Below are 18739 nucleotides of genomic sequence, written 5' to 3'. Positions count from 1 at the left end.
ATTTCCTGTCCAGAGGTCATAGGACAGGAAGTGAAGGGGAAGCTTCCTGTTGGTTTGTTCAGAACAGGAAGTGAGGTGAAATTTTCCAGTGGGGACACCCAGAAGGGAATTCCCTGACTGTGGAAACATCTCACTTCCTGTGGACAGCCGGAAATGCTCCCATTCTGTGGGTTTTATTGATTCTTGTATTTCTGTGGGGGTGGGAATTGGTCTCCCCCTGCCTGGCCCTCATTGGCTGGCCGTGAACCTTCCCCTCCCCCCATCACAGACACAACAATGGCGGAAGGACACATTGAGCACCGCTTAGCCCGCTAGTCACCATAGCAACAGCAGAGACGGTTTGCCCCTCCCCCATTACATCACCGGAGAGGTTCCAGCCCCGCCCAGGCCTGCCTCGTGCGGTGACGTCAGGCCGGGACTACCCTGCGGCGGAGGGATACCCTGGCTCGGCGTGAGGGAACCGGTCTCGGTGTTCCCGGTTCAAACTAGAACGAGGAGCCGGCGGTGGAGAAACTGAGAGGATAGAGGCTCGGGAGAGGAGCGGCGGGTTTGAAATAGTCCGGTTTTACCGGGGGGGGGTGACGTCATATCCGGAAGTAACAGCGGCTTTGCGGACGACCAATCAGAAAACTCGGCCGTTTAAATGTCCCCAAGGCTGCCTGACAACGGGGCCCCTGAGAGCTGAGTGTGTCTGGAGCCACCTACCCCCCGTAACCAAGGCAACGAGCCACCTACCCCTGTGACTGGGGCAACTGGAACCACCTACCCCCCGTAACCAAGGCAACAAGCCACCTACTCCTGTGACTGGGGCAACTGGAGCCACCTACCCCTGTGACTGGAGCCACCTACCCCTGTGACTGGGGCAACTGGAGCCACCTACCCCTGTGACTGGAGCCACCTACCCCTGTGACTGGAGCCACCTACCCCTGTGACTGGGGCAACTGGAGCCACCTACCACTGTAACCAAGGCAACGAGCCACCTACCCCTGTGACTGGGGCAACTGGAGCCACCTACCCCTGTGACTGGGGCAACTGGAGCCACCTACCTCTGTGACTGGGGCAACTGGAGCCACCTACCTCTGTGACTGGGCCAACTGGAACCTGGCACCCCAAATACCACTGACTACTGGAGTCTGAATTACTATGGGTAAGTCTCTGTACCAGAGGAGCTTACACTCTAATGTCCCCTCCCCCACAGTCAAGCAGAGTCACACACTTATTATTATTATTCTACATTTATATAGCTCTGACATGTACAGCAGTGCTGTACAGAGATCACTGAGCCAATCACATCAGTCTCTGTACCAGAGGAGCTTACACTCTAATGTCCCCTCCCCCCACAGTCACATCAGTCTCTGTACAGAGGAGCTTACACTCTAATGTCCCCTCCCCCACAGTCAAGCAGAGTCACACACTTACTATTATTATTATACATTTATATAGCTCTGACATATACAGCAGTGCTGTACAGAGATCACTGAGCCCGTCACATCAGTCTCTGTACCAGAGGAGCTTACACTCTAATGTCCCCTCCCCCACAGTCACTTATTAGTATTATTATTATTATAATACATTTATATAGCTCTGACATATACCGCAGCGCTGTACAGAGATCACTGAGCCCGTCACATCAGTCTCTGTACCAGAGGAGCTTACACTCTAATGTCCCCCCACAGTCACACACTATTATTATTATTATTATACATTTATATATCTCTGACATATACCGCAGCGTTGTACAGAGAGCCGGGCTGTGTTGCTGTAATGGAGGGTGATATAGATGGGAGTTGTAAGATTAGTGTATATAGTGATCACATAGGATGATGACTCCCGGGTGCGGACAGTTGTCCTGTGGTGTCAGATGTTCTTTCTCACAGAAGATCCAGAGATCCTCCTAGACGATGTTGGTGGAAGGTGATTTGTGTTCCTCACATTTAGGGTGACAGTGCAGGGAAGAGGGATCCACTACCAGCAGGGTGACACAAGGTTCTATTCAGCTTGTAAGAGATTTCAGAAAGTGGGGGGCTGAAGTTAGACTCTGCATAGCTCAGTGAGAGCTGATTGGAGGGAAGGGACAGCCCACCCCCCCCCCCCTTTCACACAGGAACAGAGCTGAGGCTGTCAATCACAGGCTGTGTGCTGGAGCTTCCTCTCCTGTCACTATTTTTTGCTTGTCAGAAGTGACTTGTGCAGATAGCAGAGGAAGGAGGCAGCAGACAGAAGTGACACTCAGTGCTCTGGACTGAGACAAGTACACAGTATAGAGGGGGATGTGCTTTGTTCAGATTTCATGTCTGAGAGTTACATCCACTTTGAATGATTAGACGAGTAAACTTCAGCTCTCCAAAGCTTTTATTTTCATTCGGATGGAGTAAGGCTTTCAACCCCCTATCAGGTTTTCTTCCCATCTTTTTCCCAATGGGGAGATTTCCCTTCACTTCCTGTTGTGTAGACACAACAGGAAGCGAGAGACCATCTCTCTGAAGTAAGGGGAAGTCCCCTGCAAGTAGGTGTCCCCATTAGAAGATTTCCCCCTTTTATTGCTGCTTTTGTGACAACTTACAATTTTGGATTTTCTATCACTTCCTGTTGTGTAGACACAACAGGAAGTGAGGGAAAATCTCCTCGAAGTAAGGAAAAGTCCCCTGCAAGTAGGTGTCCCCATTAGATGATTTCCCCTGTCTGGTGACCACCTAGAGTTTTGGATTTCCTATCACTTCCTGTTGTGTAGACACAACAGGAAGTGAGAGTGTGGAGTTCCTCTTTATCGCCTGTCCTCTCTCTCTCTCTCTCCGCTCAGACTGGATCGCCGTGGCCAACAACCTTCTCAGCCGATGTCACATCAACCGGCAAGTCGGAGATCTGTCGCAGTGCGATGCCGACATCTTCGTGTCGCTGTACGAGGCCATATTGGGGGAGAAGGTTCCGGGTGAGTGACGGGCACAGAACGACCCCATTTCAAGTTTTTTGGGGCGCCAGTGACGTAAACGACAATTTTCTCTTCGCAGATTTCATCGCCAAACCCAGCAGTCAGGAGGACGACGCCCACAACATGCAGTCTGTGATCGACTCGCTGGCCCTGGACTACCTGCAGGTCAGCCTGTCTCATATAACAGGTATGGCACACAAATGGTGGGGGAGGGGATGGTGGTCTGGCGTCTGTGGTGCATGCTGGGAAATTGCTGACAGCGCTCAGCGACATTCCGGACTACCTATTGCTGGGCTGCGCAATGGACATTCTTGAGGGTGTATCGGGATCTAGAAGTTGAACTGTCTGTGTTGCCCATAGCAACCCGCTTCTCACTTTCATTCATCCAGTGCTGGTCGAGGGATCAGGACAGAAATTATGACATTGCTCGCCACAGATAAAAAAAAAAAAAAAACATATAGAATTTCTCATTGCTGCAAAGCTCACCTTCAGTCTGGAGCTGTACCCTCCACGGGAAGTACATTCTTCCACCAGATGGCGCTCCATCTACGGGCTGAATAATGGGCAGCAGTATGCAACCCGCGTCTTGGGAGCCTGGGGTTCGTTCTTACACTAGATGGCGCTCTGCCTATGGGTTGAATAATGGGCAGAGGTATGCAACCCACTTTAATTTATTTTTATTGTAGTGACAGGGTCACTTAAAGTGGAGTTCCGCCTAATTTATTACTTTTTTTTTTTTTTTTAAAGTCAGCAGCTACAAATACTGCAGCTGCTGACTTTTAAAATATGGACACTCACCTGTCCAGGGCACCTGCGATGTCGGCACCTGAAGCCGATCTGTCCCTCGGGTGGAGGCGCCGCCATCTTCGGTAAGGGAATCCACAAGGCTTCACTTCCTGGTTCCCCACTGTGCGTGAGCGACTCGCGCTGCGCGATTCCACTGGTCCCTGCTGTCTTCTGGGACCTGTGTGTCTCCCAGAAGACAGCGGGGGAGGGGACGGAGGCGGTACCAGATATCCGCGGATACTGTGGCTATCTATGCCCGGAAGTGGGAGCAAATACCTGGATTAGACCGGTCTCTGCTTCCCCCTGAAAGGTGCCAAATGTGACAACGGAGGGGAGGAAGAATTCCGAAAAGTTCAATGTTTTGGGTGGAACTCCGCTTAAAAGACTTTTTTTTTTCCTTAAACATCTTTCAGGACAGCACCTGAGAAGGTGACTCCTCCCACTCACCAACAGAAAACGCATCTTCCAACGAACTTTAAAAGGAGGCTCCTTCCCACATGTTGCCATTTTTTTGTGTTTCCTCCGGCAGGGAACGCTTAGCGGGAAGTCGGGAACTCTTAGCCTATGTACACACAATCGGATTTTCCGACAACAAAACTGTGGATTTTTTTCAGACGGATGTTGGCTCAAACTTGGCTTGCGTACACACGGTCACACAAATGTTGTGGGAAATTCCGAACATCAAGAACGCGGTGACGCACAACACATACGACGAGCCGAGAAAAATGAAGTTCAATAGCCAGTGCGGCTCTTCTGCTTGATTCTGAGCATGCATGGCACTTTGCGTCGGAATTGTGTACACACAATCGGAATTTCCGACAAGTTTTGTTGTCGTAAAATTTGAGAACCAGCTCTCAAGCATTTGTTGGCAGAAATTCCGACAACAAATATTCGATGGAGCACACACACGGTCCGACTTTCCGACAACAAGCTCACATCCAACATTTGTTGTCAGAAAATCCTATCGTGTGTACGGGGCATTAGGTGCCGTCCTGAGAGGCCAGGCTTCCGGCTCCACCGTTTTTTTGTTTTACCTCCAGAGAGCTTGTTCCTCCCATTCCACAGAGCGCCGCTGGATGGGCTGCTTCTCCCTCTTTAAAGTGCTCGGGGAGAGCCGGTACTGCTGCGGGTGCCACTCCTGGGCGGCGCTGAGGTTGAAGCAAACATCATTTTTTCATTTTTTTTTTAATTTTCCTTGCAACCGCCTGCCTCTCTAAAAACGCAGCCGCCATCTTGGGAATGGCAGTCAGTGACTGCATCCGCCGGAAGGGGACGGCGTCAATTCCGCCAAAAGGCGCAGGGGGGGGGAAAGGGAGTAACGGGGCTGGTGCATATTTGCCGATTCTGGCACAGCAGCACTATTGCAGTCCAGAACCGGCATCCTAGCCACACACAGCGCACCATGATGGACTCGATGGGGGCGAGTGGGACAGGCACCAGCAAGGCCCAGGTAAGGGGCAGATGTGATACTGCCCTATTTTTACTATGGGGTCTCTCTCTCTCTTTCTCTTTTTTATCTCTTTTTCTCTTTTTTTTTTTTTTTTTTTTTCTTTCTCTCTCTCCTTTTTTTCTCTTTTTCTTTTTTCTCTTTCTCTCTTTCTTTCTTTTTTCTCTTTCTCTCTTTGTTTCTCTCTCTTTTTTTTCTTTTTTTTTTCTCTTTTCTTTTTTCTCTTTCTCTCCTTTTTTCTTTCCTCTTTCTCTCCCCCCCCCCCCCCCCCCCCAGTGGCCTGTCTGGGCACATGAGGCGACTGTTGTACATCTGTGGTGAGCCATGTTAAAAGGTCAGGTTGTCTCACCGGGATGGTTTTTTTTTTTTTTTTTTTCTTGTGTCCCTTTTTTGTGTCACGGCAGGCCAAGAGCTCTGATCTGGTGGCTAACAGGAAGTGTCCTTCATGCAAAGATACTTGAAGGCTGGAAGAAGACCTTATGTCAAATATGTATTGACTCTCTAGTTAAAGAGGAAGCTTCTTCCGCATGCAGCGATTTGATTGCATCAGTTAAAGAACTAGATGCCATCATTCAATTGTTTTGCTCTTTACTAGCAAATCCATCCCTAAGTCAGCCAGCTACCTCACAATCCTTTCAGGACTCACTATTAGTCCCGGCAATGGAGGCTGAAGCAGGTTCTTTTACCCAAGAGGGACATTTCCCCCTCTCATTCTAAGGAAGAATTGGATGAGGAGGAGGAGGAAGGAATGGAGAACACCTTCTAAATACAGTACAAGCTGTCTTTAGAACAGGTAGATGGCCTGTTTAAAAGCAATTTATACTACTCTGGGCCTAGAAGAGGAGAGAAAAGAATTGTCTCTGCATGATTGGATGTATGCAGGTCTCAGCCTAAAAATCATACTTTTCTTGTGCACTCAGTCATTTCTGAGGCTATTAAGAAGGAATTGGCAGAACCAGAAAGAAAGCCTTTTTTTTCCCCTAAGGCCCTTAACCACTTCAGCCCCGGAAGGATTTACCCCCTTCCTGACCAGAGCACTTTTTACAAATTGGCACTGCGTCGCTTTAACTGCTAATTGCGCGGTCATGCAATGCTGTAACCAAACGAAATTTGCGTCCTTTTCTTCCCACAAATAGAGCTTTCTTTTGATGGTATTTGATCACCTCTGCCGTTTTTATTTTTTGCGCTATACACGGAAAAAGACCGAAAATTTTGAAAAAAAATGATATTTTCTACTTTTTGTTCTAAAAAAAATCCAATAAACTCAATTTTAGTCATACATTTAGGCCAAAATGTATTTGGCCACATGTCTTTGGTAAAAAAAATGTCAATAAGTGTATATTTATTGGTTTGCGCAAAAGTTATAGCGCCTACAATCTAGGGTACATTTTCTGGAATTTACACAGCCTTTAATTTATGACTGCCTATGTCGTTTCTTGAGGTGCTAAAATGGCAGGGCAGTACAAAACCCCCACAAATGACCCCATTTTGGAAAGTAGACACCCCAAGGAAATTGCTGATAGGCATGTTGAGCCCATTGAATATTCATTTTTTTTGTCCCAAGTGATTGAATAATGACAAAAAAAAAAAAAAAAAAAAAAAATTACAAAAAGTTGTCACTAAATGATATATTGCTCACACAGGCCATGGGCATATGTGGAATTGCACCCCAAAATACATTTAGCTGCTTCTCCTGAGTATGGGGATACCACATGTGTGGGACTTTTTGGGAGCCTAGCCGCATACGGGGCCCCGAAAACCAATCACCGCCTTCAGGATTTCTAAGGGCGTACATTTTTGATTTTACTCCTCACTACCTATCACAGTTTTGAAGGCCATAAAATGCCCAGATGGCACAAACCCCCCCCAAATGACCCCATTTTGGAAAGTAGACACCCCAAGCTATTTGCTGAGAGGCATGTTGAGTCCATGGAATATTTTATATTTTGACACAAGTTGCGGGAAAGTGACAATTTTTTTTTTTTTTTTTTTTTTTTTGCACAAAGTTGTCACTAAATGATATATTGCTCACACAGGTCATGGGCATATGTGGAATTGCACCCCAAAATACATTCTGCTGCTTCTCCTGAGTACGGGGATACCACATGTGTGGGACTTTTTAGGAGCCTAGCCGCGTACGGGACCCCGAAAACCAATCACCGCCTTCAGGATTTCTAAGGGTGTACATTTTTGATTTCACTCTTCACTGCCTATCACAGTTTCGGAGGTCATGGAATGCCCAGGTGGCACAAACCCCCCCCAAATGACCCCATTTTGGAAAGTAGACACCCCAAGCTATTTGCTGAGAGGCATGGTGAGTATTTTGCAGCTCTCATTTGTTTTTGAAAATGAAGAAAGACAAAAAAAAAAATTTTTTTTTTCTTTTTTTAATTTTCAAAACTTTGTGACAAAAAGTGAGGTCTGCAAAATACTCACTATACCGCTCAGCAAATAGCTTTGGGTGTCTACTTTCCAAAATGGGGTCATTTGGGGGGGGTTTGTGCCACCTGGGCATTCCATGGCCTCCGAGACTGTGATAGGCAGTGAAGAGTGAAATCAAAAATTTACGCCCTTAGAAAGCCTGAAGGCGGTGCTTGGTTTTCGGGGTCCCATACGCGGCTAGGCTCCCAAAAAGTCTCACACATGTGGTATCCCCGTACTCAGGAGAAGCAGCAGAATGTATTTTGGGGTGTAATTTCACATATTCCCATGGCATGTTTGAGCAATATATAATTTAGTGACAACTTTGTGCAAAAAAAAAAAAAAAAAAAAAAAATTTGTCTCTTTCCCGCAACTTGTGTCACAATATAAAATATTCCATGGACTCGACATGCCTCTCAGCAAATAGCTTGGGGTGTCTACTTTCCAAAATGGGGTCATTTGGGGGGGGTTTGAACTGTCCTGGCATTTTATGCACAACATTTAGAAGCTTATGTCACACATCACCCACTCTTCTAACCACTTGAAGACAATGCCCTTTCTGACACTTTTTGATTACATGAAAAAATTATTTTTTTTTGCAAGAAAATTACTTTGAACCCCCACACATTATATATTTTTTTAAAGCAAATGCCCTACAGATTAAAATGGTGGGTGTTTAATTTTTTTTTTTCACACAGTATTTGCGCAGCGATTTTTCAAACGCATTTTTTGGGGAAAAAACACACTTTTTTACATTTTAATGCACTAAAACACACTATATTGCCCAAATGTTTGATGAAATAAAAAAGATGATCTTAGGCCGAGTACATGGATACCAAACATGACATGCTTTACAATTGCGCACAAACGTGCAGTGGCAACAAAATAAATACATTTTTAAAAGCCTTTAAAAGCCTTTACAGGTTACCACTTTAGATTTACAGAGGAGGTCTACTGCTAAAATTACTGCCCTCGATCTAACCGTCGCGGTGATACCTCACATGCATGGTGCAATTGCTGTTTACATTTGACGCCAGACCGACGCTTGCGTTCGCCTTAGCGCGAGAGCAGGGGGGACAGGGGTGCTTTTTTTTTTTTTTTTTTTTTTTTTCTTTATTATTTTTTTGCTTTTTTATCTTATTTTAAAACTGTTCCTTTCATTTTTTTTTTTTTTTAATCATTTTTACTGTTATCTCAGGGAATGTAAATATCCCCTATGATAGCAATAGGTAGTGACAGGTACTCTTTTTTGAAAAAATTGGGGTCTATTAGACCCTAGATTTCTCCTCTGCCCTCAAAGCATCTGACCACACCAAGATCGGTGTGATAAAATGCTTCCCCAATTTCCCAATGGCGCTATTTACATCCGGCGAAATCTAAGTCATGAAATACTCGTAGCTTCCGGTTTCTTAGGCCATAGAGATGTTTGGAGCCACTCTGGTCTCTGATCAGCTCTATGGTCAGCTGGCTGAATCACCGGCTGCATTCTCAGGTTCCCTGTTGAGACAGGAGAGCCAGAGAAAAACACGGAAGACGATGGGGGGGGGGGGGCATTCTCTCCCACTGCTTGTAAAAGCAGTCTAGAGGCTAATTAGCCGCTAGGATTGCTTTTACATGAAAGCCGACCGCTGGCTGAAAAGAATGATACCAAGATGATACCTAAACCTGCAAGCATCATTTTGGTATAACCACTCAAAGTCGTGAATGCTGTACCTGAAGACAAAAATATGGCTAACAATAAAGCACAGTAAATGGTAAAGTATAAAAAATTGCATACCTGAAAAGCAAACATGATAAAACATAATAACAATAAAACATTGCAGAATAGAATACAGTAAAAAAGAGCAGAACAATAGAGAGAATAGAGAGAGAGAGAATAGAGAGAGAACAATAAAACGACAACTATTACTTTTTATTTTATATTTTTGTTTGTGTTTTTTTTTTTTTTTTTTTACACTTTTTTTGTAACTGTAACTTTTATAACTGTAACCGGTTCCAGGTTCGGGTCTCTCAAAATGCGATGGCATCTTGGGAGACCCTGTGAAAGTGTGTCCTAGTCTGTGCAATGCTGTACCCTACGCTAATACTCAGCTAGTGAATGGTAGCATTCAAAACATTCACCAATGCAAAGACCAGGATTGTCAGGACAGGAGGGACAATAATAGCGGGTGTCACGCCTATATCCGTGCTTACTGCAGACACGACATCTTTTTTGGGAGGGTTCGTTGGGTAGGGGTACTAGGGGGAGGACATAAAGAAAATGCCTCTCATGCAGCCGACTGCATTTGGTTGGGGATGTGAATGGGGGAAGTACGGGCGCTGCAGAAGCGGTGGGTTCCCAATTAGGATTGGCGAATGCAGCAAGAAGGGCATTATGGGCACGACGGGCCTGTGTTTGTCTTCTTTGTGGCAGCGGGACACTACTTGTGCTTGCCACCTCACCAGCTTGAACTGCACTTATGGGACTCGCCACGTCACCAAGTGTTACTGCAGTGCTGGTTTGACTACGACCGGGGTGTACTAGGCCGCTGGCGCTTGCCAGTTCACCAAAACGCTACCAAAAAAACTGTTAGCGATCGCAGGGATCAGGCCTGACTCTGCGAACGCTGCAGTTATGCGTTTAGTGTTTTGTAAGTGACAGTGATCGATCGATACTGCACTTGGGTGGGCTGGGCTGGGCCGGGCGGAGGGGCAAAACGCAGGTGCTAGCAGGTATCTGGGCTGATCCCACTAACACTGCGTTTTTGGGAACCCTAAACTGCTGGGGATGCTAGTATAGATCTGATCGGATCAGATATTGATCAGTTCAGATACTATACCACTAAGGGAGGTGTACGGTGCGTGCGTGGGTGTTAGCGCTACTGGCACTAACCTGACGCTGCCTGGGGCTGGTGCTTGCCAGTTCACCAAAACGCTACCAAAAAAACTGTTAGCGATCGCAGGGATCAGGCCTGACTCTGCGAACGCTGCAGTTATGCGTTTAGTGTTTTGTAAGTGACAGTGATCGATCGATACTGCACTTGGGTGGGCTGGGCTGGGCCGGGCGGAGGGGCAAAACGCAGGTGCTAGCAGGTATCTGGGCTGATCCCGCTAACACTGCGTTTTTGGGAATCCTAAACTGTTGGGGACGCTAGTATAGATCTGATCGGATCAGATATTGATGCGTTCAGATACTATACCACTAAGGGAGGTGTACGGTGCGTGCGTGGGTGTTAGCGCTACTGGCACTAACCTGACGCTGCCTGGGGCTGGTGCTTGCCATTTCACCAAAACGCTACCAAAAAAACTGTTAGCGATCACAGGGATCAGGCTTGACTCTGCGAACGCTGCAGTTATGCGTTTAGTGTTTTGTAAGTGACAGTGATCGATCGATACTGCACTTGGGTGGGCTGGGCCGAGCCGGGCGGAGGGGCAAAACGCAGGTGCTAGCAGGTATCTGGGCTGATCCTGCTAACACTGTGTTTTTGGGAACCCTAAACTGCTGGGGACGCTAGTATAGATCTGATCAGATCAGATATTGATCCGTACAGATACTATACCACTAAGGGAGGCGTATGCTGCGTGCGTGGGTGTTAGCGGTACTGGCGCTAATCTGACGCTGCCTGGGGCGACGCATATCACCGCCGGGCGATCAGGGGGCTAAATCTTTATTCGGCGGGTGCCCTGACACTATAAAAAATAAACAAACTAACCAGCGTCACCCGTAACAGTTATACAGTGATCAGTGGTGAAAGGGTTAACTAGGGGGCAATCAAGGGGTTAAAACATTTATTAGGTAGTATATGGGGGTCCCTGTCGCTATAAAACGCTGACGGCGAACCTAAATATTTACCTCACTAACTAGCGTCACCAGCGACACTAATACAGCGATCAGAAAAATGATCGCTTAGCGACACTGGTGACGGGGGGTGATCAAGGGGTTAAAACTTTATTAGGGGGGGTTAGGGGGGTACCCTAGACCTACAGGGGGCTAATACTAACTGTCCTAACACTGTAAATGTCACAAACTGACACCAATACAGTAATCAGAAAAAAAAAAAAAAAAAAAAAAAAACCTGCTGGTGTCAGTTTGTGACAGGGGGGGGGGGGTGATTGGGGGGGGATCGGGGGGCGATCGGGGGGGGGATCGGGGTGTTTTGTGTGCCTGGCATGTTCTACTGTGTGTAGTGTGTTGGTGCACTTACATTGCAGTCTTCTCTCCTCGGCCCGGAACGGAAAATACCGAGCCGAGGAGAGATGACATCATTTCCTCTGCCTCTGTGTACAATACAGAGGCAGGGAAATGATCCCATTGGCTGAGAGCGATCGCGAGGGGGGGGCCACGAATGGATGGCCTCCCCCTCACCTCCGATCGCCGGGGGAGATTTGCCGACCGCCGCAGGCACCGGGGGGGGGTCCGATCGGACCCCCCACCCGCGGGCAGGCAAGGACGTACATATACGTCCTTTTGCCTGCCCGTGCCGCTCTGTCGACGTATATAGTCGTGCGGCGGTCGGCAAGTGGTTAAAAGGCCCTTTCCATTTGACGAAGACCCAGCGGCACTTTGGAATAAAGTCCCCAAAACTCGATGCAGCCTTTTCCCAGGTTTCAAGATCAACTGACCTGACATTTGAGGATATGGGTGTGTTAAGAGATCCCATGGATAAAAGGATGGATCAAACACTTTAAAGGGCTTGACAATCCCATCATGGGCCATCTCAAACCAGCCATGGCGACTACTTGTGTCTCCAGAAATATGGAATATTGGGTGAATCAGCTCAAAGCCCATAATATAGCAGACTCACCAAAGCAGGAAATTCTGGATTCTTTCTGGACTTTGTCAGCTGCTGTAGCCTTTTATTTCAGACACTTCAGCAGTCTATTAGAATGACAGCAAGATCTTCAGCTCTAACTAACTCTGCCAGGAGAGCGCTGTGGCTAAAGACCTGGCCGAGGGATGCGGCATCCAAATATAAGCTTTGTGAGGTGCCGTCATTCTTGGGTGATTTACTATTTGGACCTGACTTAGATTCGGTCCTAGATGGGACAGCAGATAAAAAGAAGTCATTCCCCGTTAAAAAGAAAAACCAACCAGTTAAGTGTTTGGTTTTTTTTCGGTCTCAAAGGGCTCAAGAACAAAGTACCAAACCCAGGAGAAGAGAAGAAATTGGTCATCGCAGAAGGGAAAGGGCAAAGGAAATGTCCTGCCAGTGGGAGGAAGGCTTCAGAATTTCCTCCCTCATTGGGCTAGCGTGACAGAAAACCAATATAATCTGAGCATGCTGTCCCAAGGTTACAAAATTTGAGTTTTCGGATCTTCCTCCAGAAAGATACTTTGTAAGAAACCTACCAAGGGAAACAACAAAGGCCCTAGCTATGAAGACCCTTTTAAAGTATCTGATGCATCAAAGGGTTGTGACTCGTGTATCTCCAGAGGAACGTTATCGGGATTCTATTCTCACATATTCCTGATATAAAAAAGCCATCCAGAAGTTTCTATTTGATTGTCAACTTGAAACCATTGAACAAGTCAGTGCTATACAAGAAGTTTTGTATGGACTCGATCTTCACGGTCAGGAATCTGCTGACCAAGGAATGCTTTTTGGCATTGATCGACTTGAGAGATGCTTACCTACATATTCCTATAGCCCCCTCAGTCCCAAAAATTCCTGAGGTTGGCAGTCAATATGGGGAAGGAGGTGCTACATCTGCAATTCGAGGCCCCTCCTTTCGGCCTTACATCTGCTCCGTGAGTCTTTACAAAGGTTATGGCGGAAGCCCTCATCCCTCTTTGCCTTCAGGGGATTTGCGGTAATCCCGTATCTGGACGACCTCCTCTTCTTTGCCCTGTCCAGGGAGAAACTGCAAGAAGATCTGGGCAAGACCGCAGTCATTTGGAATCCCTGGGTTGGATAATGAACATTCTGAAATCGAACTTCAATCCGGCTCAGCAAGTACAATTTCTGGGGTACCAAATAAATTCAGTGGATCAGAGAATTTTTCTTCAGGAAGAGAAAAAAAATCAAGGTCCAGAATGTAGTAACTATGCTACAAACGAATCGGGAGATGTCAGTCAGGTTATGTTAACCTTGGGAACTTTAACCTCGACTATGCCAGACATCCAATGGGCAAGGCTACATTTCAGGCCACTCCAGAGGTTCCTTCTAAAGGTATGGAACCACAGGACAGAGACTCTAGATACAAGGGTAAAGATCCCCACCAGCGTCAAACGAACACTTTGGTGGTGGAGAAATCAGCCAGTGTTGAAAAAAGGCCTACTCTGGTCCTTCCTGATCGAAAAAATTGTGACGACAGATGCCAGTATGTGGGGATGGGGGACCCACTTGGATCAGGATTTGGCACAGGGAGCATGGTCCCAGACCGAAGCAGAAAAATCCTCAAATTGGAGGGAGCTAAAAGCAGTCACCTTAGCGTTGGCTGCCTTCTCTACAAACCACCTAGAATCTGGACACGGAATCCTATCGGATAATGCCACTACCGTAGCCTACCTGAACAAGCAGGGAGGCACGAGAAGCAAAACTCTTTAGTTGCTGTCAGAGGAAATTCTGGAGTGGGCGGAAAACCATTTACTGTCCTTATCTGCAATCCATCTCAAAGGCACATTAAACGAAGTGGCAGATTTTTTCAGGAGGCAGAAAATTCAGGAGGCGGAGTGGAGGTTTTTGCATTGATCACCAGGACCTGGGGCCATCCACAAGTGGACCTGTTTGCATCAAAGCAAAACGCACAGCTCCCGCAATTCTTTTCCCTTCGCAGAGACGACTGTTCTCGGGTATAGACGCCTTGGCGCACCCTTGGAATTTTCACCTGGGGTACGCCTTTCTCTCATTCCAGCTGATTCCATTAGTATTGAGAAAAATACAGAAGGAAAGAGTGTCGCTAATTCTGATTACTCCATTCTGGCCAAAGAGAGCTTGGTTTTCCACCATTCTGTAAATGGCAGTCAAACCATTTTGGCAGCTTCCTCTCCAGACAGGATTTGCTTCTACAAGGCCCAGTGCTTCACCCGGATGTGGTCAGGTTAAGCCTCACTGCCTGGTATCTGAGGAGCAGATGCTAAAGAACAAGGGTTTGTCAGAACCTTTTAATAACCACTTTACTTTCCAGTAGGAAGAAAGTGACTAGAGCTATTATGCCAAGATGTGGAAGGTCTACATTTCTTGGTGTCTTTCAGCAAATAGAGCTGTGGAAGACATTGTCTCAATATTAGAATTCGTACAAAAGAGTGCAGACAAGGGTCTTGCAGTCAGCACTCTTAAAGTGCAAGTGACCACATTGGGGGGTTTCCTTGAGAGATCAATTTCTTCAGAAACTTTGATTGCAAGATTTTTTTCAAGGCACTTACTAGATCCAGACCAGCTCCGGCTAAGCATTTTCCCAAATGGGATCTCTCAGTGGTTCTGCAAGCCCTCACAAGGGAACTGTTTGAACCACAACAAGCTGTCTCTCTAAAGAATTTGACTTTCAAAACTGTATTTCTAGTTGCAATCACATCTGCAAGAAGAATCGGTGAACTGCACGCAATATCAGTTAAAGAACCTTCATTTTTATTTTTATTTTTATTTTTGTCCATTTATCCAGCGACGTTTCAGAACCGGTCGCAGGAGATCATCCTGCCAAACTTTTTGCTCAAACCCTTCAAGAGAAAAGGAAGGTCAGTTTCACAACCTGGTTGTGAGATGAACCCTATTACATTAGTTGGAAGTAACGAAAGATTTCAGGTCCTCGGACTCTTTATTTGTTCTTTCCTCTGAAAGCAAAAAAGGCCACTAAGTATCAAAGAGGTCAATTGCTAGATGGCTTAAGTCCGCTATTTTGGTAACCTACTCTTCAGATGGGTCCGTCTCCCCTGCTTTGATTTGGAGCTCACTCTACAAGGGCTCAAGCCAATACATGGGCAGAAAAAGCTGGTGCCACCCCAGATCAAATTTGTAAGGCGCCTACGTGGTCACGTTTGTCCATCATTACAGAGGGGATCTTCTGTCAACAGGTGATCAGGCTTTTTTCAGTCTTTTATCCTCTCAGGTGCTGTCCTGAAAGAAGTTTAGGGAAAATTCAAGTTGGACTTTACCGGTAACTTGTTTTCCAGGAGTCCTTCAGGACAGCAACAACCCGCCCTATTGTATACTGTATGCTGTGACTAACCGTATTATGATTATGTGTTCCAGCTTGGGCCCGGAGGTTCTCTACTGCTACTACTACTACTACTACTCTACTACTACCAACATGTGGGAAAGAGCCTCCTTTTTTTTGAAGTTTAAGTTTTATTAAATTTTTCATGAGAATCCGTACAAAGCGTGTAAAAAAAGCATTACATCAACATTCCATATTGAGTAATACAATATACATCAATCATGAGTAAAGGTATCAGTCCTGAAAATAGGACGTGGCCTTTTAATGTTCGGTGGAAGATGTGTTTCCTGTTGGCAAGTGGCAGGAGCCACTCTTTCAGGTGCTGTCCTGAAAGACTCCTAGAAAACAATTTACCGGTAAGTCTAACTTGAATTATTTATTTATTTTTAATTTTTTTCAGCAAGCGGTTTATAAAAGGCAAAAAATGCATTAACCAATCATTGCTGAACTCAGGAAAATGCTAGCTTCTATTGACTGTCCTCATATAAATTTTTTTAAGCGGTATTTAGCCCAAAAGCAAACTTTTATTATATTACAGCTTATCATTTCTTAGATCTGACGGCTGTATTATTATTATTATTATTATTATTATTATTATTATTATTATTAAAATATATATATATACTCGCATCAAAGTCAGACCTAAATAGTGAATGGACTACTTTTGAAGTTTGTGCGACTTGAAGTTGCACAGATACGAATGGTACTCATTGGAAATCGTGTTGTACGACTTGTCATGCGACTTTGCAGTCCCAAGTCGCACAAATGTCAAAGAGGCCTAATAGAAGTGAATGCAAGTTGCTCTGAAGTCCTGTGGTGACTTTCCTGGGTTTTGACTGGATGTTAGTGATCAGTTCAGTGTAAGAAACACACAGGAGAAAATGCATGTTGACAAGGGGAGTGTAGAGGTGGGCGGGGAGTCTACTGACATCATGACTCCACCCACCGAGCTCCAGACAACAGACCCACCCACAGAATCTGCAGTGTTTCTGGTCTCATAACAGACAGAGGGGAGACATTTGACAGGTAAGGATACGTACAGGGGACGTGTATATCCTTATAGATGACCCCTATGGCAGGAGATTAGAAAGGATGAGAGTGGCTTTACATCCACTTTAAGTTTGTTAGTTTATCTAAATCTGCTAGTCCATCAACCCCCCCCCCAGACTGGCAATGCTGCTGTCTGCTGTGCCCCCTGTGCTCCTTCATCCAGAGCGGGGGCATTCTAATACAGGAAGTGTGTTACTGGTCAGATCACTAGGTGAAAACAGCTGGGGGAGGGGGGGGAGCTAAAAAAGAAAAAAACGAATGCAGCCGTCACATCTAATGGAAAGCAGCAATGTGTGGCAGCATCAGACCTGGAACTAGTATGGGGTGAAGGGGAGGAGTCAGAATGGACAGACAAAGGGTATTTTCAGGATGGCGGCCTCTTTGCTGAGTGTTGTCAGTGGAAGTGTCCCCCGTGGTATGAGGTGTGATGTGACCCCCAGAGGGGCTGACACCCGTCTTCTGTATCCTGCAGGGGAGAATATTGTGCGAGGAGACCCAGAATCCATCCGCAACCTCCTGGAGATATTTGACGGCTTGTTGGAGTATCTGGCAGAGCAAATTAGCGAAGCTTCCTCGCAGAATGGAGGTGAGGGAGCCGCCACAGCAGGTGGCACTCTGGTGGCATCATTTTCCAGCTGTGACCTTTCCTATCTATACTGTCACACCCCTAATCACTGGAGCACCATGTACAACATCAGATAGAGATATATGAACACCACCACCACGCTCCCTCTGAGCCACGTCTCTTCTCCCACCACCACGCTCCCTCTGAGCCACGTCTCTTCTCCCACCACCAGCACGCTCCCTCTGAGCCACGTCTCTTCTCCCACCACCACCACCACGCTCCCTCTGAGCCACGTCTCTTCTCCCACCACCACCACCACGCTCCCTCTGAGCCACGTCTCTTCTCCCACCACCACCACCACGCTCCCTCTGAACCACGTCTCTTCTCCCACCACCACCACGCTCCCTCTGAGCCACGTCTCTTCTCCCACCACCACCACCACGCTCCCTCTGAGCCACGTCTCTTCTCCCACCACCACGCTCCCTCTGAGCCACGTCTCTTCTCCCACCACCACCACCACGCTCCCTCTGAGCCACGTCTCTTCTCCCACCACCACCACCACGCTCCCTCTGAGCCACGTCTCTTCTCCCACCACCACCACCACGCTCCCTCTGAGCCACGTCTCTTCTCCCACCACCACGCTCCCTCTGAGCCACGTCTCTTCTCCCACCACCACGCTCCCTCTGAGCCACGTCTCTTCTCCCACCACCACGCTCCCTCTGAGCCACGTCTCTTCTCCCACCACCACCACCACGCTCCCTCTGAGCCACGTCTCTTCTCCCACCACCACCACCACGCTCCCTCTGAGCCACGTCTCTTCTCACCCACGTCTCTTCTCTTTTTTTTTTTTGTTCTGCAGATGATGCGGATTCCAGAGATCTGCGGGATCAGTATGACAGACGGAAGGATGAGTTGCCTCCGCTGAGGCCGCCCCCATCTCCGGGGTAAATTTCTGGAGATTCTTCAGATCTCTGCTTCAATTATTTCACATGCTGCGCCTAAAAGTGTTTATAAACCCAAAAATTTAACATTTATCCTTTGTTGGAATTGTCTTTACTATACATGCCCTTTATTCTGCAAATTCATAATAATGATAAAGTCCTCAGTATACAGAGAAAAGTGCAGAACCCCACAACAGCCAATCAGAGGTCAGAATATGGACTCTGATTGGTAGCCATAGTGAATGCACTTTGACCTTTGTACGGTTTCCTGAATATTCCTGACACTCTCCATGCTGCTTCATTGTGATCTCTGTTCCTGTGCAGATCCTCGGAGCCCATCGCTCCCTCCTGGGAAGTGGACGGCTCGGAATCCACCGGCGAGCTCATCCGGCTGGGGGACACGGCGCACACCTTCCTTCAGAGAGGTATACATTGTGATTGGATGTTCTGACCCGTTATTTCACCGC

At 46.9% G+C, this 18739-nt stretch overlaps 1 protein-coding gene across 1 annotated transcript in view; it reads left to right on the top strand.

Moving 5' to 3' along the window:
- The first annotated feature begins 366 nt into the window (after positions 1-366).
- CEP95 (centrosomal protein 95) overlaps positions 367-18739 on the top strand; it is a 40408-nt gene continuing 22035 nt past the window's right edge. Inside the window, exons 1-6 of the mRNA XM_073607152.1 lie at positions 367-1147; positions 2801-2929; positions 3009-3116; positions 17239-17352; positions 18191-18275; positions 18597-18697. Coding sequence (XP_073463253.1) covers positions 1144-1147; positions 2801-2929; positions 3009-3116; positions 17239-17352; positions 18191-18275; positions 18597-18697 — 541 coding nt within the window. The 5' untranslated portion in view covers positions 367-1143. The remainder of the gene's footprint in view (positions 1148-2800; positions 2930-3008; positions 3117-17238; positions 17353-18190; positions 18276-18596; positions 18698-18739) is intronic.

Source organism: Aquarana catesbeiana, linkage group LG12, assembly GCF_042186555.1.
Source record: "Aquarana catesbeiana isolate 2022-GZ linkage group LG12, ASM4218655v1, whole genome shotgun sequence".
Lineage (NCBI taxonomy): Eukaryota > Metazoa > Chordata > Amphibia > Anura > Ranidae > Aquarana > Aquarana catesbeiana.
Note: the sequence above shows the minus strand (reverse complement) of the source record. Positions and strands in the feature narration are given on the sequence as shown.